This window comes from Heterodontus francisci, chromosome 11, assembly GCF_036365525.1.
Source record: "Heterodontus francisci isolate sHetFra1 chromosome 11, sHetFra1.hap1, whole genome shotgun sequence".
Lineage (NCBI taxonomy): Eukaryota > Metazoa > Chordata > Chondrichthyes > Heterodontiformes > Heterodontidae > Heterodontus > Heterodontus francisci.
Window position 1 is genome coordinate 21,823,707 of NC_090381.1, and position 18,249 is coordinate 21,841,955.

An 18,249-nucleotide genomic window follows, 5' to 3' on the forward strand; every position below is an offset into this window, starting at 1 on the left:
CTGTACTGGAACAGCTTGGCTAGAGGTGCGGCAAATTCTGGAGCACAGGCCTTCAGTACTATTGCCGGAATGTTGTCAAAGCCCAGAGCCTTTGCAGTATCCAGTGCCTTCAGTCGTTTCTTGTTATCACGTGGAGTGAATGGAATTGGCTGAAGACTGGCCTCTGTGATGCTGGGGACTTCAGGAGGAGGACGAGATGGATCACCAACTCGGCATTTCTGGCTGAAGATTGTTGCAAATGCGTCAGCCTCATCTTTCGCACTGATGTGCTGGGCTCCCCCATCATTGAGGATGGGGATATTTGTGGAGCCACCTCCTCCAGTTAGTTGTTTAATTGTGCACCACCGTTTACGACTGGATGTGGCAGGACTAAAAGCTTAGATCTGATCCGTTGGTTATGGGATCGCTTAGCTCTGTCTATTGCATGCTGCTTGGCATGCAAGTAGTCCTGGCTTGCAGCTTTACCAGGTTGATGCCTCGTTTTGAGGTATGCCTGGTGCTGCTCCTGGCATGCCCTCCTACACTCTTCATTGAACCAGGATTGGTCTCCCAGCTTGATGGTAATGGTAGAGTGAGGGATATGCCAGTGTACAGTACTGAACTCCTGAGGACAGTACTTAAGATGGAAAGTATCAGGGCCTGATTAACTGCGGACTGAATTATCAACGGTAATTTGACACCTCTCAGTTAAATTTGATGAGCAACTGAAGCTCCTTGCCAGATATGAGGAGCTTGTTAAAGGGCAGCTTCTACTTCTCATAGTCACTTCAGTCAAACAATCCAGAACTCTTTGGGACACCTTCAATTCTACAGATGCCGAATTTTTCTCTCTACTGGTATCAATCTGATTTCACTTTTGTTCACACGCCTGTTACTACAGTGTCATGTCACGTGTTCTAGAGTGTGTCTGCCTACTTTGAGATGACAGGGTTGGGATGGCCTGTGTATCGGGAATGTGATTTGTTGTTTACTACACCTTTTGAAACCCCTCATTTCAACTTGATTTTTGTGATGCAGATGAAGAGGGTGTGAGATACGTTCCTGTCCGCCCTAGACCCCCAGTCACATTACTTCGACATTACAGGAACCCCTGGAAGGCAGCCTACCATCATTTCCAAAGGTACAGCGATGTAAAAGTCAAAGGTCAGTTTTTCCATTCTTATTGCATCTGGGCTGAAGGGGCCATTATGGATAGTGAATCTTTTTAAACCAAATTGCTTTCTGTTTGGAACCAAATGCATCAAGTTTTTAATCCTGCAGTGTTTCATTAACTTACCTTCAGAAAAATCTTCTATTCAATATGCAACATGTGCACAGCCAAGGTACTTTGTATGTTTCCCTCATTTGTCCCTTGTTTTATATAGAATCCGTATCGAAGAACAGCTTTCAAATAAAATTGTTGGCAATCGAAACTCTAAGTGGGCAGTCTACCGGACCCTATTAAGCACTAGTTAGAAGCTCATTATTCCTCTATAGAGTCCCTCCACCACCTCTAGGCGCAAACTCTGCAATTATTTGAATGTAAATATATTTTTGTTAGCCCATTATTTAAAGGAATATTTTATCTGTTGATAAATGAGCGGAGTGGTGGAAGCAAAAATATAATGTCTCATTATCCATCTCTGAAGCCTCAGTTACTCTATCACATAGTAACTGTTATGTAGATAAATGTAGTTATTTTGTACATATCAGGAGCCACAAACAGCGTTAAGATGAATGACCAGTTAATGGGTGTTTTGAAGATGATGGTAGCTGAGGAAGAGCTGTTTGCCAGGACAAATGTTGTCTTGGGATCGTGAAAATCCATCTGAACCACTGGAACAGATCAACTTGCGCTTGGTTTAATATTTTATAGAAAGGATACCACTTCCAGCAATGAAGTAGTCTTTTAGGGATTGGATAGAAGTCCAGGCTTAAACTCATAACCTTCTGCCTGAATGTATCAACTGAGCTAAGTTCAAGTATGGCTGACCATGACTTGACTTAAACTGATGTGTTCTGTGTGTAATGTTTTAGGAAATGTGAGGTGCTATATAAATGAACATCTTTCAATTTTATTTTGTTTACACGAGCAAAATTGTAAGAACCGTCTCGGAAGGTCAGTGAAAACTGCTTTCATTTTAGATTTTGCAAGATTGAGGGGTTGGATGGTGTTTTGAGTTAGACACTACCCTTTGACTTGTGGGACTCTGCTTTTAACCCAGCCTCCACTAACCAACTGAAAATGTTTCTTCCGCTGGCTGTAAAATACGCCCAAAACCAAAATAAGTTCAGTAAGTCCCTCTCCTCTATTCATTTTGACCTTGATTTACATAGAAACATAGAAAATAGGAGCAGGCGTAGGCCATTCGGCCCTTCGAGGCTGCTCCGCCATTCATTATGATCATGGCTGATCATCCAACTCAGTAACCTGTTCCTGCTTTCGCCCCATACCCTTTGATCCCTTTAGACCCAAGAGCTATATCTAACCCCTTCTTGAAAACATACAATTATTTGGCCTCAACTGCTTTCTATGGTAGCGAATTCCACAGGCTCACTACTGTCTGGGTGAAGAAATTTCTCCTTATCTCAGTCCTGAAAGGTTTACCCTGTATCCTTCTGGACTCCCCCAACATCAGGAACATCCTTCCTGCATCTACCCTGTAAAGTCCTGTTAGAATTTTATAGGTTTCTGTGAGATTCCCCCCCTCACTCTTCAAAACTCCAGCGAATATAATCCGACTCAACCTCTCCTCATACGTCAGTCCCGCCATCCCAGGAATCAGCCTGGTAAACCTTCGCTGCACTCCCTCTATAGCAAGAACATGCTTCCTCAGATAAGGAGACCAAAACTGCACACACTATTCCAGGTGTGGCCTCACCAAGGCCCTGTATAATTGCAACAAAACATCCCTGCTCCTGTACTCTAATCCTCTTGCTATGAAGGCCAACATACCATTTGCCTTTTTTACCGCCTGTGCACCTGCATGCTTACCTTTAGCGACTGGTGTATCTGCCTTCCTGTTTTTGCTACCAAAGTGGATAATCTCACATTTATCCACATTATACTGCATCTGCCATGCATTAGCCCACTCACTCAACTTGTCCAAATCACCCTGAAGCCTCTCTGCATCCTCCTCACAACTCACCCTCCCACCCAGTTTTGTGTCGTCTGCAAATTTGGAGATATTACATTTAGTTCCCTCATCTAAATCATTAATGTATTATTGTGAATAGCTGGGGTCCTAGCACCAATCCCTGTGGTACCCCACTAGTCATTGCCTGCCATTCGGAAAAAGACCCATTTATCCCTACTCTTTGTTTCTTGTCTGCCAACCAATTTTCTATCCATCGCAATACACTACCCCCAATCCCATGCGCTTTAATTTTACGCGCTAATCTCTTATGTGGGACTTTGTCGAAAGCCTTCTGAAAGTCCAAATAAACCACATCCACTGGCTTCCCCTCATCAACTCTACTAGTTACATCCTCGAAGAATTCTAGTAGATTTGTCAAGCATGATTTCCCTTTCGTAAATCCATGCTGATTCTCCCCGATTCTACCACTGTTTGCTATCTGCTCCGCTATAAAATCTTTGATGATTGACTCTCGAATTTTCGTCACTACTGACGTCAGGCTGACTGGTCTATAATTCCCTGGTTTCTCTCTACCTCCCTTTTTAAATAGTGGGGTTACATTAGCTACCCTCCAATCTGTAGGAACTGTTCCAGAGTCTATAGAATCTTGGAAGAAGACCACCAATGCATCCACTATTTCTAGGGCCACTTTCTTAAGTACTCTGGGATGCATACCATCAGGCCCTGGGGATTTATCGGCTTTCAATCCCATCAATTTCCCCAACACCATTTCTTGACTAATACTGATTTCATTCAGTTCCTCCCTCTCACTAAGCCCTGTGTTCCTCAACATTTCTGGTATGATATTTGTGTCCTCCTTTGTGAAGACAGAACCAAAGTATGCATTTAGTTGGTCAGCCATTTCTTTATTCCCCATAATAATTTCCCCTGTTTCTGATTGTAAGGGACCTACATTTGTCTTCAATCTTTTTCTCTTCACATACCTATAGAAACTTTTACTGTCAGTTTTTATGTTCCCCGCAAGCTTGCTCTCATACTCTGTTTTCCCCTCCTTAATCAATCCCTTGGTCCTCGTTTGCTGAATTCTAAACTCCTAATCCTCAGGTCTGTTGTTTTTTCTGGCAAATTTATATGCCTCTTCCCTGGATCTGATGCTATCTCTAATTTCCCTTGTAAGCCATGGTTTGGCTACCTTTTCCATTTTACTTTTGCGCCAGACAGGGATAAACAATTGTTGCAGTTCATTCATGCGCTCTTTAAATATTTGCCATTGTCTGTCCACTGTCATTCCTTTAAGTAACGTTTCTCAATCCGTCATAGCCAACTCGTGCCTCATACCTTCATAGTTTCCTGTACTAAGATTCAGGACCCTAGTCTCAAAATTAACTATGTCACTCTCCATCTTGATGAAGAATTCTATCATATGGTTGCTCATCCCCAAGGGGTCTCGCACCACTAGATTGTCAACTATTCCCCTCTCATTACACAATATCCAGTCTAGGATGGCATGTTCTCTAGTTGTTTTCTCAACGTATTGGTCCAGAAAACCATCCCGTATACACTCCAAGAATTCCTCCTCTATGGTATTGTGACTAGTTTGATTTGTCCCATCTATATGCAGATTAATGTCACCCATAATTATACATGTTCCTTTATTGCATTCTTCTCTAATTTCCTGCTTAATGCCATTCCCAACATCACTACAGTTTGGGGGTCTATATACAACCCCCGATAACGTTTTTTGCCCCGTAGTGTTTCTCTGCTTTACCCATACAGATTCCACATCGTCAGAGCTAATATCTTTCCTCACTATTGTGTTAATTTCCTCTTTAACCAGCAATGAAACTCCACCGTCTTTTGCTTTTTGTGTCTCATTCCTAAATACTGAATACCCCTGGATGTTCGAAACAAAAACAAGAAATGCTGGAATCACTCAGCAGGTCTGGCAGCATCTGTGGAAAGAGAAGCAGAGTTAACGTTTCGTAACTGACAAATATTAGAAAAGTCACAGATTATAAACAAGTGAGGTGGGGGTGGGGCAAGAGATAACAAAGGAGAAGGTGCAGATTGGACCAGGCCACATAGCTGACCAAAAGGTCACGGAGAACAGGCAAACAATATGTTAATGGTGTGTTGAAAGACAAAGCATTAGTGCAGATTAGGTGTGAATACACTGAATATTGAACAGCAGCAAGTGCAAACCTGAAGAAAAACAACCTGAAAAAAACAGTGGGTAAGCAAACTGAACAAACTAAGATGAAATGAAATACATGCAAAAAAAGATTGTAAAAAATGTAAAAAGGAATGTAAAAAAAAAAGGAAGAAAAAATAACTAAAAATGAAAGTAAAATGGGGAGCTGTCATGCTCTGAAATTATTGAACTCAATGTTCAGTCCGGCAGGCTGTAGTGTGCCTAATCGGTAGATGAGATGCTGTTCCTCGAGCTTTTTACATTTTTTACAATCTGAGTGATTCCAGCATTTCTTGTTTTTGTTTCAGATTTCCAGCATCCGCAGTATTTTGCTTTTACCCCTGGATGTTCGTTTCCCATCCCTGGTCACCCTGCACCCATCTCTCTGTAATCCCGACTATATCATACCCGTTTACATCTATTTTCTCAATTAATTCATCCACTTTATTGTGAATGCTCCGCGCGTTAAGGCACAAAGCCTTAAGGCTTGTCTTTTTTAACATTACTTGTCCCCTTCCCACTATTTTTCACTGTGGCCCTGTGATTCTGGCCCTTGATTTCTCTGCCTGTCACTCTTCTTGTTCCCCTTACTGTCTTTTATTGTCTTTGATCCCCCCCCTCCCCCCCACACACCCACATCTGACTCCTTGCAAAGGTTCCCATCCCCCTGCCATTTTAGTTTTACCCCTCCCCAAACACTATAGCAAAAACTGCTCCTATTACATCAGTCCCGGTCCTGCCCAGGTGTAACCCGTCCAGTTTGTACTGGTCCCACCTCCCCCAGAACCGGTCCCAATGTCTCAGGAATCTAAAACCCTCACCCTCACACCATCTCTTCAGCCATGTATTCATCCGATATATCCTGCTATTTCTACTCTGACTAGCAGCTGGCACTGGTAGTAATCCTGAGATCACTACCTTTGAGGTCCTACTTTTCAACTTACTTCCTAGCTCCCTATATTCTGCTTTTAGGACCTCATCCTTTTTTGTTTATCTATGTCGTTTGTACCAATGTGTACCACGACCACTGGCTGTTCACCCTCCCCCTTCAGAATGTCCTGTAACCGCTCTGAGACATCCTTGACCCTAGCACCAGGGAGGCAACATACCATCCTGGAGTCACTTTTGCGGCCACAGAAACCCCTATCTATTCCCCTTACAATTGATTCCCCTATAACTATTACATTCCCACACTTTTTACTTCTCCCCTGTGCAGCAGAGCTAACCGTGGTGCAACGAATTGGACTGTTGCTGCTTTCCCTTGAGAGGCCATTCCCCCCCAACAGTATCCAAAGCAGTATATCTGTTTTGCAGGGGAATATCCACAGGAGATTCCTGCACTGTCTGCCTAGTCCTCTTGCTCTGCCTGGTGGTCACCCATTCCCTTCCTGCATGTGGAGTCTGAGCCTGCGGTGTGACCACCTCTCTATACGTGCTATCCACGATACTCTCCACCTCATGGATGCTCCACAGTGTCCCCAGCTACCGCTCGAGCTCTGAAACCCGGGCTTCCAGGAGTTGTAGCTGGACACACTTCCTGCACACATGCCGGTCCCGGGCACTGGAAATGTTCCCGGCTTCTGACATGGAGCACGAGGAGCACGCCACGGCTTTGAGCTCTCCTGCCATGACTTAACCCTTTAAATTAACCTTTTGGAAGATCTTAATGTCAAATATATCAGTTACTCTAGGCCCGTTCTTCCCTGGTCCTCGTTACTACAGAACTCCCTTAAAAAAAAAACACTACTTACTATATATGAAATAAACTGTAAACCTTTCTTAACTTGGATACTTACCCAGCTATTTGCTCCTCATTTCCTCGCTATGTATCAATCCTGACTCTCTTTTCTAACCTGTCCCCTCTCTTTAATGACAGAGGAGAAAAAGCCCACACTGCAGGAGATAGCCAATCAGAAAGGAATCGTCTGCAAGGCCCAGGGTTGGAAAGTGCACCTCTGTGCTGCACAACTCATGCAGCTGGTAAGTGAGGTCAGGTTTGTGTGTGTGTATGGGGAGGAATCATCTATACACCACTGGGTGACTGCTGTTGACCTGGTTTTTGTAAGATCATTGGTTGGATATGATGCTGTGCAGCTCTGCTAGTAAAACCATGGAAGGGAGTAAATGGCAGCATTTTGTGACAGAAATACCAGCAGCAGTCTTCACCTGCTGTCTCATGAAGCAGGGGTTAGGACTGTGTGTGAACATGTTCAGCAGATCAAGAGGTCATCCCTACCCTTGAGAAAATGTCGACATGGAAGTTTTAAAACTGCCATGTATTTGCTGAAATTGTTTTTCAGGTGAACAATGGGTACTCTCTCTATTTAAACGGTCCTTTTTAAATAAATTAAGTGACATGGAATTTGCCTTGCAGTCTGTAGGAGTTTTTCAAATAACTGTTAAACTTCTAAGTGATTTTTGATAGCTTTACCACTGAGGTTTTAATAAATGTGTTTATGTAGCTGCGATTTATTTTGGCTTGGATTGTGAGCAGCAATGAGCTGACATCACTGTGACCAGAAGGGATGGTGCTGGGTTTTTGATTTCAAGCTAGATACCTAGATTCCTAAGTATTGCAGCAGTACTTGCTGTGCCTCTGTTCTAAAGGGAGAAGTTATACTGAAGTACATTTGAAAATATCCCTTCTGGTGCAAACCAGTCACCCAAGAATTTAGGTATTTCAGGCGACGATTCAGGTATGTGGTTACTGGATCTCCTCTGTCAGTGTACGCCAGTCTCTCTCATCACAACATTATAACAAAAGACCCATTGTTATACGATTATAGCTGAATCTATATTTACACTGATGCTCTAAGTAGAATGGGGTTTATATTCAGTTGTCAGCAGTGACCTTCACTGAAAGCTGTTAGCTGACCATTAGCTGAAAGTAGCTGTAATGGTGTCGGATGCATTGTGCATCGTTCTTTTAGTGCAACTCCGCTGCCTTGTTCAGGCTGACACCTGCAAGTGATCAATGGCCGCAAAAGCTAGTTTGTATTTGGAGCTTGAGGCTAGGAACCTGACAGACTGTTGCAAGAGATCATGTATGATTGTGATTCCCAAGCCAACCGATTGAAAGATGAACCAGCAGGTTGAATATATTTTATAGAATTATTCGTTCTGGAACTGCTGCTGCCATCTGACTACCTTTTTTAACTGGTACATGCCATTGGTTTTAGTTTTTTAGTTTAGTTTTAGAGATACAGCACTGAAACAGGCCCTTCGGCCCACCGAGTCTGTGCCAACCATCAACCACCCATTTATACTAATCCTACACTAATGGTATTTTTGATCAGTTATATTTGACTGTAAGCAATATCATGGTTTGAATTATAGAATCATAGAATGATTACAGCATGGAAGGAGGCCATTCAAAATATCAGCACAGAGGCATTATTTTTTAGATAGGGAGTCTCAGTTGAGAGCTGGATGCTGCCTTAGCTTCCTCCTTTGCTGCTAGCTATTGATAGTGAATCTGCTTTTAGCATTCCAGTGGTTCTTAAGTGGTACCACTGCTAAATGCAAGCAGAATGCCACAAAAGCTGTAACCTTGTGTAGGGGAAGGTCATCAGTATAAAGACAGGATGAGAATCTACTGTAAAGTATTTGTCGGTTTTGATGATTCTGCTATACCTTATACATATATTATGACAGTGGAACTCCTTGTGCCCATAAAACTGCAGTTAATTCATCAAACCTGTTTGATAAACATGTGCTGAAGACTTCACAAGTGGGGTTTTACTGTCATATGCAGTCCTCATTGGGCCAACATCCACATGTGATGTCGTGCTCTCTCACGGGTGCTCCAGACTTGATAACCAGGCTATCACTCCCTTTCCCAGGTCTAGTGTTGCCTAGTCGCAGCTTCAGTTCCCACTTCTCTGACCCCTGGAATATTTCCAGTTATTTTGGTCTGCAGGCAGCCATCCTCTCCAAATTATTCCTTTGAGTCATGGCTTTTATTTAAGATAGTGTAACTCTCAACCAATTGCCATTTTCATGTGAGACCAGTGTTGTATGCCTTTGCTCAACTTTTGCACCTCTCCGGTGTTTAACCGTTTCCCTGAGAAAGAAAGAATCTGAGGAGTTGGGTAGGTGGGTTGAAAAAAGTCGCAACCTGGAACCGCTTCAACCCCCAGATTTCCATTCACACTCCACAGTTGCTTCAGCCTTCTCTCGGGTCACTCCAAATATGGTCTAATGGCCCATTATTGAACAAATGTGTATCTGCAGCATGTTGCACAATGTAGTTGAATCTGTCCATCAGTAACAAATTAGTTCACTGCATTGGAAAACAGTGTAAAATTTAAAATGTGTACAGAAACAAAATACTGAAGATGCTGGAAATCTGAAATAAAAGCAGAAAATGCTGGCAATACTCAGCAAGTCTGGCAGCATCTGTGGAGAGAGAAACAGTTAACGTTTCAGCTCTGGTTAAAGGTCACAGACCTGAAATGTTAACTCCGTTTCTCTTCCCACAGATGCTGCCTGTCCTGCTGAGCATTTCTAACATTATTTTTGTTTTTTGCTTTTTATTTTAGCTTAATGTATTTCTGCAGACACGCATTTTGTGTTCAATTTTACCATGCTGCATTCTGCAGAAAGAGTGCTGTAAGCTGACAATGAATATGGATAGTAAACTTGAGGATGATGCTGTTCTAACTAATCCCTAAGCTCTTATCATTCCATAGAAGTTTACAGGAGGTTTTTTGGTCCAATATGGTCTTTGCTAGAGAAATCCCACTCCAGGAACCCCTGCCATTTATCCAGTCAGTAGCTGAGTCAAACAGGATCGATTCCTGTCTTTGCAGAGTTGGCTAGTCTGAGCTTACGAAGCAGCATTCACCTCATGCACCTCAGAGTTCTGTCCACACAGTCTTGCTGAAGGTTTGTGGAAGTTGGGCAAAAACAAGATCAACCTTGACTTGTTATGCCTTCTCCAGTCGAGTAGCCTATTGGGTTCACACCTTGCCCACCTGTCTAACCACTGTGGTCCTCATCAAGTCACATCTTGGTCTCTGCCCCCCTACTCCCAATGTATCTTCAATCACCTCCCCTTGTTCCGTCCCTCCTTTTAAATTTTCGTTCTGTAGTAACCCCACCCCAAGCCCTACTTTAATTTGTTCCAGCAAGGAACCACCTGTGAGCTAGGTTACATCAAAGCCGTGATGTCAATGCAATCATACATCGTAATGTCTTGGAAGTCAAAGGCCTTGTTCGTGAGGGAAATAGAGCGGGACTGCGATCTGCTGACTGGTCTTGGGGGACGGTGGCAGATACGGGGAGCAGGACGGGAAGGAGGTGGGCGTACTTGATGGAAAGATCAGTGAGAGGATGGGAACAATTGGGGTTGCTGCTCATGGAGGCACTGATGGTTGCCTTAATGAGCCCTTTGGAGAATGCCAAAGAGAGGCACAGAGAGTAGCTCTGAGCTTATCCAAGGAGGATTCATCCCTGGAACAGTGGCAGGAAGGCAGAGTAGTAGTGATTTGGGCAGGTGGTGTGGTGTGGTGGAAGGATACCTGAGAGGGGAGTAAGGAAAGGTGGTGTGACTTGTTGATCGGAAGGGCCCAATAAGGGGCCAAGAGTAGAAATAAAAGGAGTTGCAACTAATGGTCTTGGGTCTGAGCAGCAGTCAAAATGCCACATGCAAATGGACACTGAGGGACTTCAGGTTACAGAGCCATGGCAAAGATTAGGAACAATATGTCCTGGCTGTAAAATGAAGGTTAGGGAAGAGATGATATGTGTGTCCAAAATTGAGGTCTGAGGTCCCTGTGGTGAAATGAATTTGCTTTGCAGACAAGGTGGTGTCAGCTTGGAGCATCGACTAACCAATGTCCAGGTTCAAAGATGGGTGCGGAAGGCAGGTGAAAGCACTGTAGCCGGTGCGGGTGACAGAGTATCAGCGAACTGCTAGACCATTATCCCTTTTATGCCCTGACTGCAGTAAGACCTTTACACTCTGCCATCTCAATTGTTCCCCTTGTTACGGCCCCCATCTTCACTTCAGGAGGAGCAGACTTGACCATATCTGAAGCAAAACTGAGCCATCTGTCACATCAAAGTGCTATTTCAGTCTTACAGTCCTCTACCAAAACTGCCAACTACTCCAGGATTGTCCTACACAGCCAAGATAACCCCTAACAACTTTTCTCTGCTAACTGGAATCTCCTTAAACTGTTCCCTCCTATGCCCTCCACTCCTGCCTCCAGTAGTCAGTATGAAGAACTCATGGGCAACTTTGTTGCTAAGATTGAGTCCAGTCGTTCAGCTGCCTCTGCTGAATCTCCCCTTTACCTACTGACTCAAACATTGCCCAGGCTCCCTCTGCCTTAAATGTGAACCTGTCTTTCTCTAGTTTCCTTCCTAGCTTGCCTCATGCCCTATTAAAGATCATCTTGTTCATGCGAACCACCTCCTGCTCCCTTTACCACTGCTGACCTCCCAGTTTTCCTTTCTGCACCCTATGCTAGCTGGCATTGGTACAGTCCCATTCCCTTTCAAAACTTCCAGCATTATCTACCTATCTACCTTCAAAAATCCCACCTTCAACCCTCTGCCTTCAGAAACTACTGCCCCATCTCCAAACTCCCTTTCTTCTCCCCAGAAGTGTTAAGTCACAAATTTAGGCCTGTATTTTCCCACAACTGTGTTTGAATCTCGCCAATCAGATTTCCATCTTCTGAAACAGCCCTAAAGGCTATAAAAAAGGTACAGAGGAGGTTTACCAGAATGTTGCCACGAGTGAGGGACAATCAGTTATGAGGAGAGGTTTGGAAAATTAGAACTTTCTGTTTGGAATAGAGATGGTTACTGATGATTTTCAAGATTTGATAGCATAGATAGAGAAAAGCTATTCCCTCTGGCAAATGGGTCAATAACTAGAGGTCATAAAGTTAAAATCTCTGGCAAAAGATCTAGAGGGGAGATGAGAGATATTTTTTTTGAGTTGTTGGAATCTGGAACACTCTACCTGAAAAGGTGATGGAAGCTGATTCCATAAATAATTTTAAAAGGGAGTTGGACAGGTACCAGAGGATGAGGAACTTACAGGGTTACAGACGAAGAAACAGGGATGTGGGCCTCAGCACGACTGCTCTTCGGAAAAAGCCAGCAAAGGGATGATGGGCTGAATGGCCTTGCGTTGTATTGTTTCGAGAATTCTAATTAAAGTCACAAGTTACATCCTCTGTGACTGTAACTGTGGTGCCTAATCCTTCATCCTCTCTGCAAGCTTTGACATGGTTGACTACACCATTCTCCTCCACATCATTGTCATCACTTAGTTCAAAACTTCTTTAACCAGTCACAGTCAGGGCATCTCCAGCAATGGCTTTTCTTTCCACCTTGTTACGTCTAGATCTGTCCATTGTCAACTTTGTCTCTGCCATCTACATCCTGCCCCTTGTTGATGTCATCTAAATACAAGGGGTCAGATTCTATTTGTATGCTGATGACACCCAGCTCTACCTATTCACCAGCTGATCTGTGTTGTCAGACTGCTTGTCCAATATCCAGTCCTGGATGAGTCAGTTTCCTTCAGTTGGGAAGACCAAAGTCATTGTCTATAGCCCTTGTGTTGGGTTGAATGAGACTGTTTGTAACCTTGCCGTCCCATTGAATCACGAGCTAAGCTTCTAATCTCATTTCCTCACCATCATAAAGACTGCCTCCTTCCACCATTGTAGTAATGTCCACCTTGGCCTCAGCCCATCTGCTGCTGAATCCCTCCTTCCTGCCTTTGTCGCCTCTGGACTCAAGTATCCCATTGCTCCTCTGACCAGCCTCCTAACACCCACCCCCATAATCTTCAGCTCATCCAGAAATCTGCTGCATGCATCCTACCCCACAACGTGCCGTTCATCCATTGCCCCAACCTTGCTGTTCCATTTTGGCTCATGATTCCCCCAATATCTCCAATTTGAAATTCTCATCGTCATGTTGAAATTTCTTCATGTTTTGCCCGTCTCTATTTATGTAATCTTCTGCAGCCCCACAACACCCGCCCTTGCTCCCCTGACTTTTCTCTTCCTCTGACTCTACTCTCGTCTGTATCATTCCTCATTTCAGGCCACTATTGGCAGCTGTACTTTCAACTGTCCAGTCTCCATGCTGTAGAATTCATTCCCTAAACCCCACTGAACCTCTATCTCCTCTCTTGATACTCCTTAAAGCTCTTTGGTGATGCTTTTGATCTCTTAATATCTGATGTCCTTTTGGAATGTTTCTCTACATTAAAGATGGCATATAACTGCCAGTTGTTCTTTCAAAGTGCATACATGAGTAATGGGCTCTTGGGCAAGATACTGGATGTGGCCTAGAGTTTACAATGCTTTGAGGAGGAGAGGAAATTGAAGAGAAAAGACGTTCCCTTTTGTCATTTACCAGCTGAATATTTTATCCAAGGATTTACTCAGTGCAATTACTGGCAAAAATGTTAGAATTTGAGCTTCCTCCTTACAACTTTTCTGTTCCTTCCCCTAAATCCTGAATGGCACAGACTAGTCTGGAACATGATGTGTACAGCCGACTGGCTTCATTGCAAGAAGGTCTAATTCCAAAGAAGAAAGCGGCTGCAGATGATGACATGCATCGAATCAACGAGCTGATCCAGGTATGTGGATGTCTCGTATGAGGGCTTGTACAGTGGCCTCTGGAGTCTGCAACAGTGACATCTGCAGTCTGGGTTGTTGTCATAAGCATACTGGCCTATATCATTAATACACAAGGTTGAGTAAATTCCAGTTTCTCTTCAGTTAACAGATATGTGAGCGAGTTGAAACAGCTAAAATAGTGATTCTTGGACGGAGAAAGGTTGAAACAAATGATTGCAAATAAGTGTAGATGGGTCCTGAGTGGGGTAAATGCACTGTATTGGGACTGACTGATAGACCACAAAGACTACAGATCTGTGCTGAATTTGTTGAAGCACCTCCAGGATAGGTCGGAGGTAAATCAGCAAGAGTCTATAAGGCTGAGACCTGCTGGAAATGGGTGAGAACAGAATTCTGCTGTGGTAACTTGCTGTCCAGGTTTGTACATAGAGGACAACCACCGAGATGGGATTCCCAAACACCGCAGCTGTCTATAGCCGGGGTGTCCAACCTTTCGTGTGAGGACCATGCTACAAATTTTGTCCTACATGGAGAGCTGATCAGATTTCAGAAGGATAAATGCATTAAAAATTTATTTTACTGCTAATCGAAACAACAAAAAATGTGCATTTTAGTGAAAAAGCTTTAAAGACAAGACTAATTTATTAATTTACTATGTTGAACAGTGATTTAGTGAGATACCTGGCATTGTTTTTCCTTGCACAAGGAGGCGATGTCTGCCCGCTCACTTGATGTAGCGATGCACAGTATTCCAGATAGATGTCCATCTGTCGGGACTGGTCGTGATTGCATGCTCTCTCTCTTCTGCTCTGTGCCTGCCCCCACCCCAGACTCACCTTCGCTTTAATCAGCATGCTGTCTGTTCCTCAGACTGACCACGACTACGGTCTCCGTAGTGACCTGCTCCGCTTATTAACCTCCAGGGTTACGCTGCCGGGCCACAGCCAATCTCCATGCAGGCATGCATTGCTCTCTGAGTTGTTGTCCCAGATTACGGTTCCGTCCATAGGGATAGGAAGCAGGGGGACTACATTTCCCAGCAGGCACTCACTCACGGGAAACAGCCGGGGCGGCCGATTATCAGTCATAGAAATCTTTGGCGGGCGGGAAGGAATTTCTTTGCTGAAAGCAAATGGCCAAGGGCATAAACCACACAGCAAGGAGGAGGAACGGCTGAGTACAGTTTGCATCTGCAGGCTGGATTCTGTTCCGCGGGCCATATGTCGGACAACCCTGGTCAAAAGCTGTACTCCAGCATAATTTGTGAACTTCAGAATAAATGGAGTGACCGAAGAAAATGAGAAAAGTCCGGTGACTGTGGGGGAAATGTCAGTTCAGTTTTTAATAAATCTGGAAGCAAATTGCTGGTGCTAGTGAAAGTGATCAAGAAGCTGTTGAATTGTAAAAGCCCAACTGGTTCACTAATGTCCTTTAGGGAAGGAAACCTGTCGTCCTTACCCGGTCATTGAATATTTTTAAGGCGGAGGTAGATTCGTGTTAGGCAAGGGAATCAAAGGTTATCGGGGATAGATGGGAGTGCGGAATTCGAAACACACAGATCAGCCATAATCTTATTGAATGGTGGAGCAGGATCGAGGGGCCGAATGGCCTACTTTTGCTCCTAATTTGTATGTGGGTATGTCTGGCTGGTATGTGACAGCAATCTCACACCAATATGGTTGACTCTTGCCTGCTATCTGGAATGGCCTAGCAAGCCTCTTAGTTGTATCAAGCTGCTGCTCAAGAAGATCCACCACTCACTGCCTTCAAAGGAGCAACTAAGGATTGGGAATAAAAGCTGGCCTTGCCAGTGATATCCACATCCTGAGAATGAAAAAAATAATGGGTAAGCTGTAGCTGGCTACAGGATGACCTAGAATAAGAATTGTGTGCTTGGATGTGTGTAAGACAGTTTTAGTTCCAGTTGATCTGAAAACTTGTAAAGCCATAAATGTGATGGTATCATTCTGGACTGGATGTACTGTGAGGCTGCACATAGGACATCATGAAATGCATCAAATGTTAACTTAAAAAAAAAAGTTGATGAAAAGTGCGCATTTATCTATATTTTTACCACTACATTCTTTACTTTGGGCTAAGGGTGTAGGTTTTTAATGGTGTTTTTGACCAGTCCTGCTCATGCTGTTAGATTTCTTTAAAAGTATTGAGTTCTGTTTTTGAAGTTACTCTGGAGCTTAAGGTAGTGGCAACAATACTTATTCCTCAGCTGCTATAACACTACTTACTGTGCACTGTTGTATTTACAGGGGAACATGCAACGCTGCAAACTGGTTATTGACCAGATCACTGAGGCCAAAGACACAATGATGAAAGTTCTGGATCATAAGGATCGAGTTCTAAAGCTTCTCAACAAAAATGGCACGGTCAAAAAGGTGTCCAAATTAAAGAGCAAAGAGAAGTCCTAAAGCCTCATATTGGATAGTAATTGTGTTTTAAAGCCACTGTATAGCTGTTTAGTTTTGGTATTTGAAATAAAGCTGAGGTTTGCAGGTGATGGATAGGTTCCACAGAACACGAACGCTGCTGTGGTGTGTCAAGGGATCGTGGCAAGTGAAAGCACTCACCTAATAGCGCTTCCGTTGTTGACCAGACAGCGTAAAATTGATTTATAAGAGCCCCCCCACCCCCCACTCTTTAAAATGGTGAGAACCAACAAAAGGTTTTGATTTTCATCCGACCCAACTTGGACTGTCAAACAATTTTATGGTAACACCGATTAGGTCGTCCTTTGAGCTGAAAGAACAGGGCTTCCTCCTCCTACGTTTTTGGCGTTCTGATAACTATTCCGCAACAACAGATTCACATTGACGAGCAGTTTTTCTGTTAACTTTGTTTCTTAGGGTAGTGAATTTTATGCTAATTATCCATTTATCCTAATAAACAACGACTCATCACTTCTGGTTTACAGTGCCAAGACAGTGCAAATTCTCTAGATCCTCATCACGAACAGCAACCCCAGTCAGCTGCTGGAATTAGAGGGATGGCTGTAGATTAGATGGAAGAATGGTTCCATTCCAACACCTGCATCTAGTGACCATCCAAGTGCAATGTAGGTGACCGAGGAAGAAGCTTCCCTAATCTAAGCTTGTGTTTGTCTCCTATAGAATGTGCTCATTTCTACTGGTAGATGAGGTATGTATCTTAATGAGGATGGATTTCATGGCCATCCTTGGTGCTTGTTGAACATGACTAATGGTCCTGAAAGTCTGTCCCACTTAGTGGTCTGCAATGACGACTGGGAATTACTCATGAACTACTTGAATATTTTCTCAATGAGAAAACGAAAATGCCTAAAATTTTCATTTTCAATTTAGGGGAAAAAATGGAGGTGTTTGCAAATGAAACCCACATGCTGGTTGGCCCTCACTGTATTGAGTTTGGCGTGGCTCTCAAAAGGATGTGCAACAGAATTGCGAATCTGTTACAAGGAATAGCTTTATGCTTACGGTCTGCGCAGTATGCAGAGGAATTCTGCTCTCTGCATCCTTTGTTCCCCGCCCCAGGGTGAGTTGAACTGAGTGGTGCATTGTTACAGTGCAGTTCTACTTTCTCCCCACACCAGGTTGCTATGCTGGTGGAGTGCAGAATTTAACCATGTGATGATCTTTCTATCAGAACTTTTAAAAAATGGAATAACATTTTTTTTTTAAATGAAAGCTTGCACGTTGCTTGAACTGAAAGTTTCTGTAAGACTTGACAGCATTTCTTCTCCCCCCCCCCCCCCCCCCCACCCCTTCCCCACCTCCCACCAGCCCACCTGTTCCCACATATAATGTGTTTGGACCAGCAGTGTTTGTAAGTGAGAAGGTTCAGTATGTAAAGCCCGGGCTGCTGCTCTTGTGTGGTGATCTTGTGTGAAATGTTTGTAGTTTGTGTTGCAGTTTCTTGTACATATACACTTGGAAATCATTAATAAACAGTACAAGCTTTTATACCAATCACACAAATCTGTCTGGAAAATGACATGTTCTGAGTTATATTGTTTCTGCGTTGTATATGTGTTTCTGATTTTCCATAACTGATGCCATTTTTAAAAATTTATTTGTGGGATGTGGGCGTCGCTGGCCAGGCCAGCATTTATTGCCCATCCCTAATTGTCCTTGAGAAGGTGGTGGCGAGCTTCCTTCTTGAACCACTGCACTCCATGTGGGGTAGGTACACCCACAGAGCTGTTAGAAAGGGAGTTCCAGGATTTTGACCTAACTACAGTGAAGGAATGGCGATATAGTTCCAAGTCAGGATGGTGGGTGGCTTCGAGGGGAACTTTCAGGTGGTGGTGTTCCCATGCATCTGCTGCCTTTGTCCTTTTAAGTGGTAGAGGTCGTGGGTTCGGAAGGTGCTG

At 43.7% G+C, this 18,249-nt stretch overlaps 1 protein-coding gene across 6 annotated transcripts in view; it reads left to right on the forward strand.

Annotated features, from left to right (window-relative positions):
* Positions 1-17,371, forward strand: part of LOC137375132 (histone deacetylase complex subunit SAP130-like) — a 72,322-nt gene extending 54,951 nt beyond the window's left edge. For all 6 annotated transcript variants that reach the window (XM_068041795.1, XM_068041797.1, XM_068041796.1 and 3 more), the window contains 4 exons: positions 1,018-1,143; positions 7,145-7,248; positions 13,772-13,885; positions 16,154-17,371. In XM_068041795.1, the coding sequence (XP_067897896.1) occupies positions 1,018-1,143; positions 7,145-7,248; positions 13,772-13,885; positions 16,154-16,312 (503 nt within the window). In that variant the 3' untranslated portion in view covers positions 16,313-17,371. The remainder of the gene's footprint in view (positions 1-1,017; positions 1,144-7,144; positions 7,249-13,771; positions 13,886-16,153) is intronic.
* The last annotated feature ends 878 nt before the right edge of the window (positions 17,372-18,249 follow it).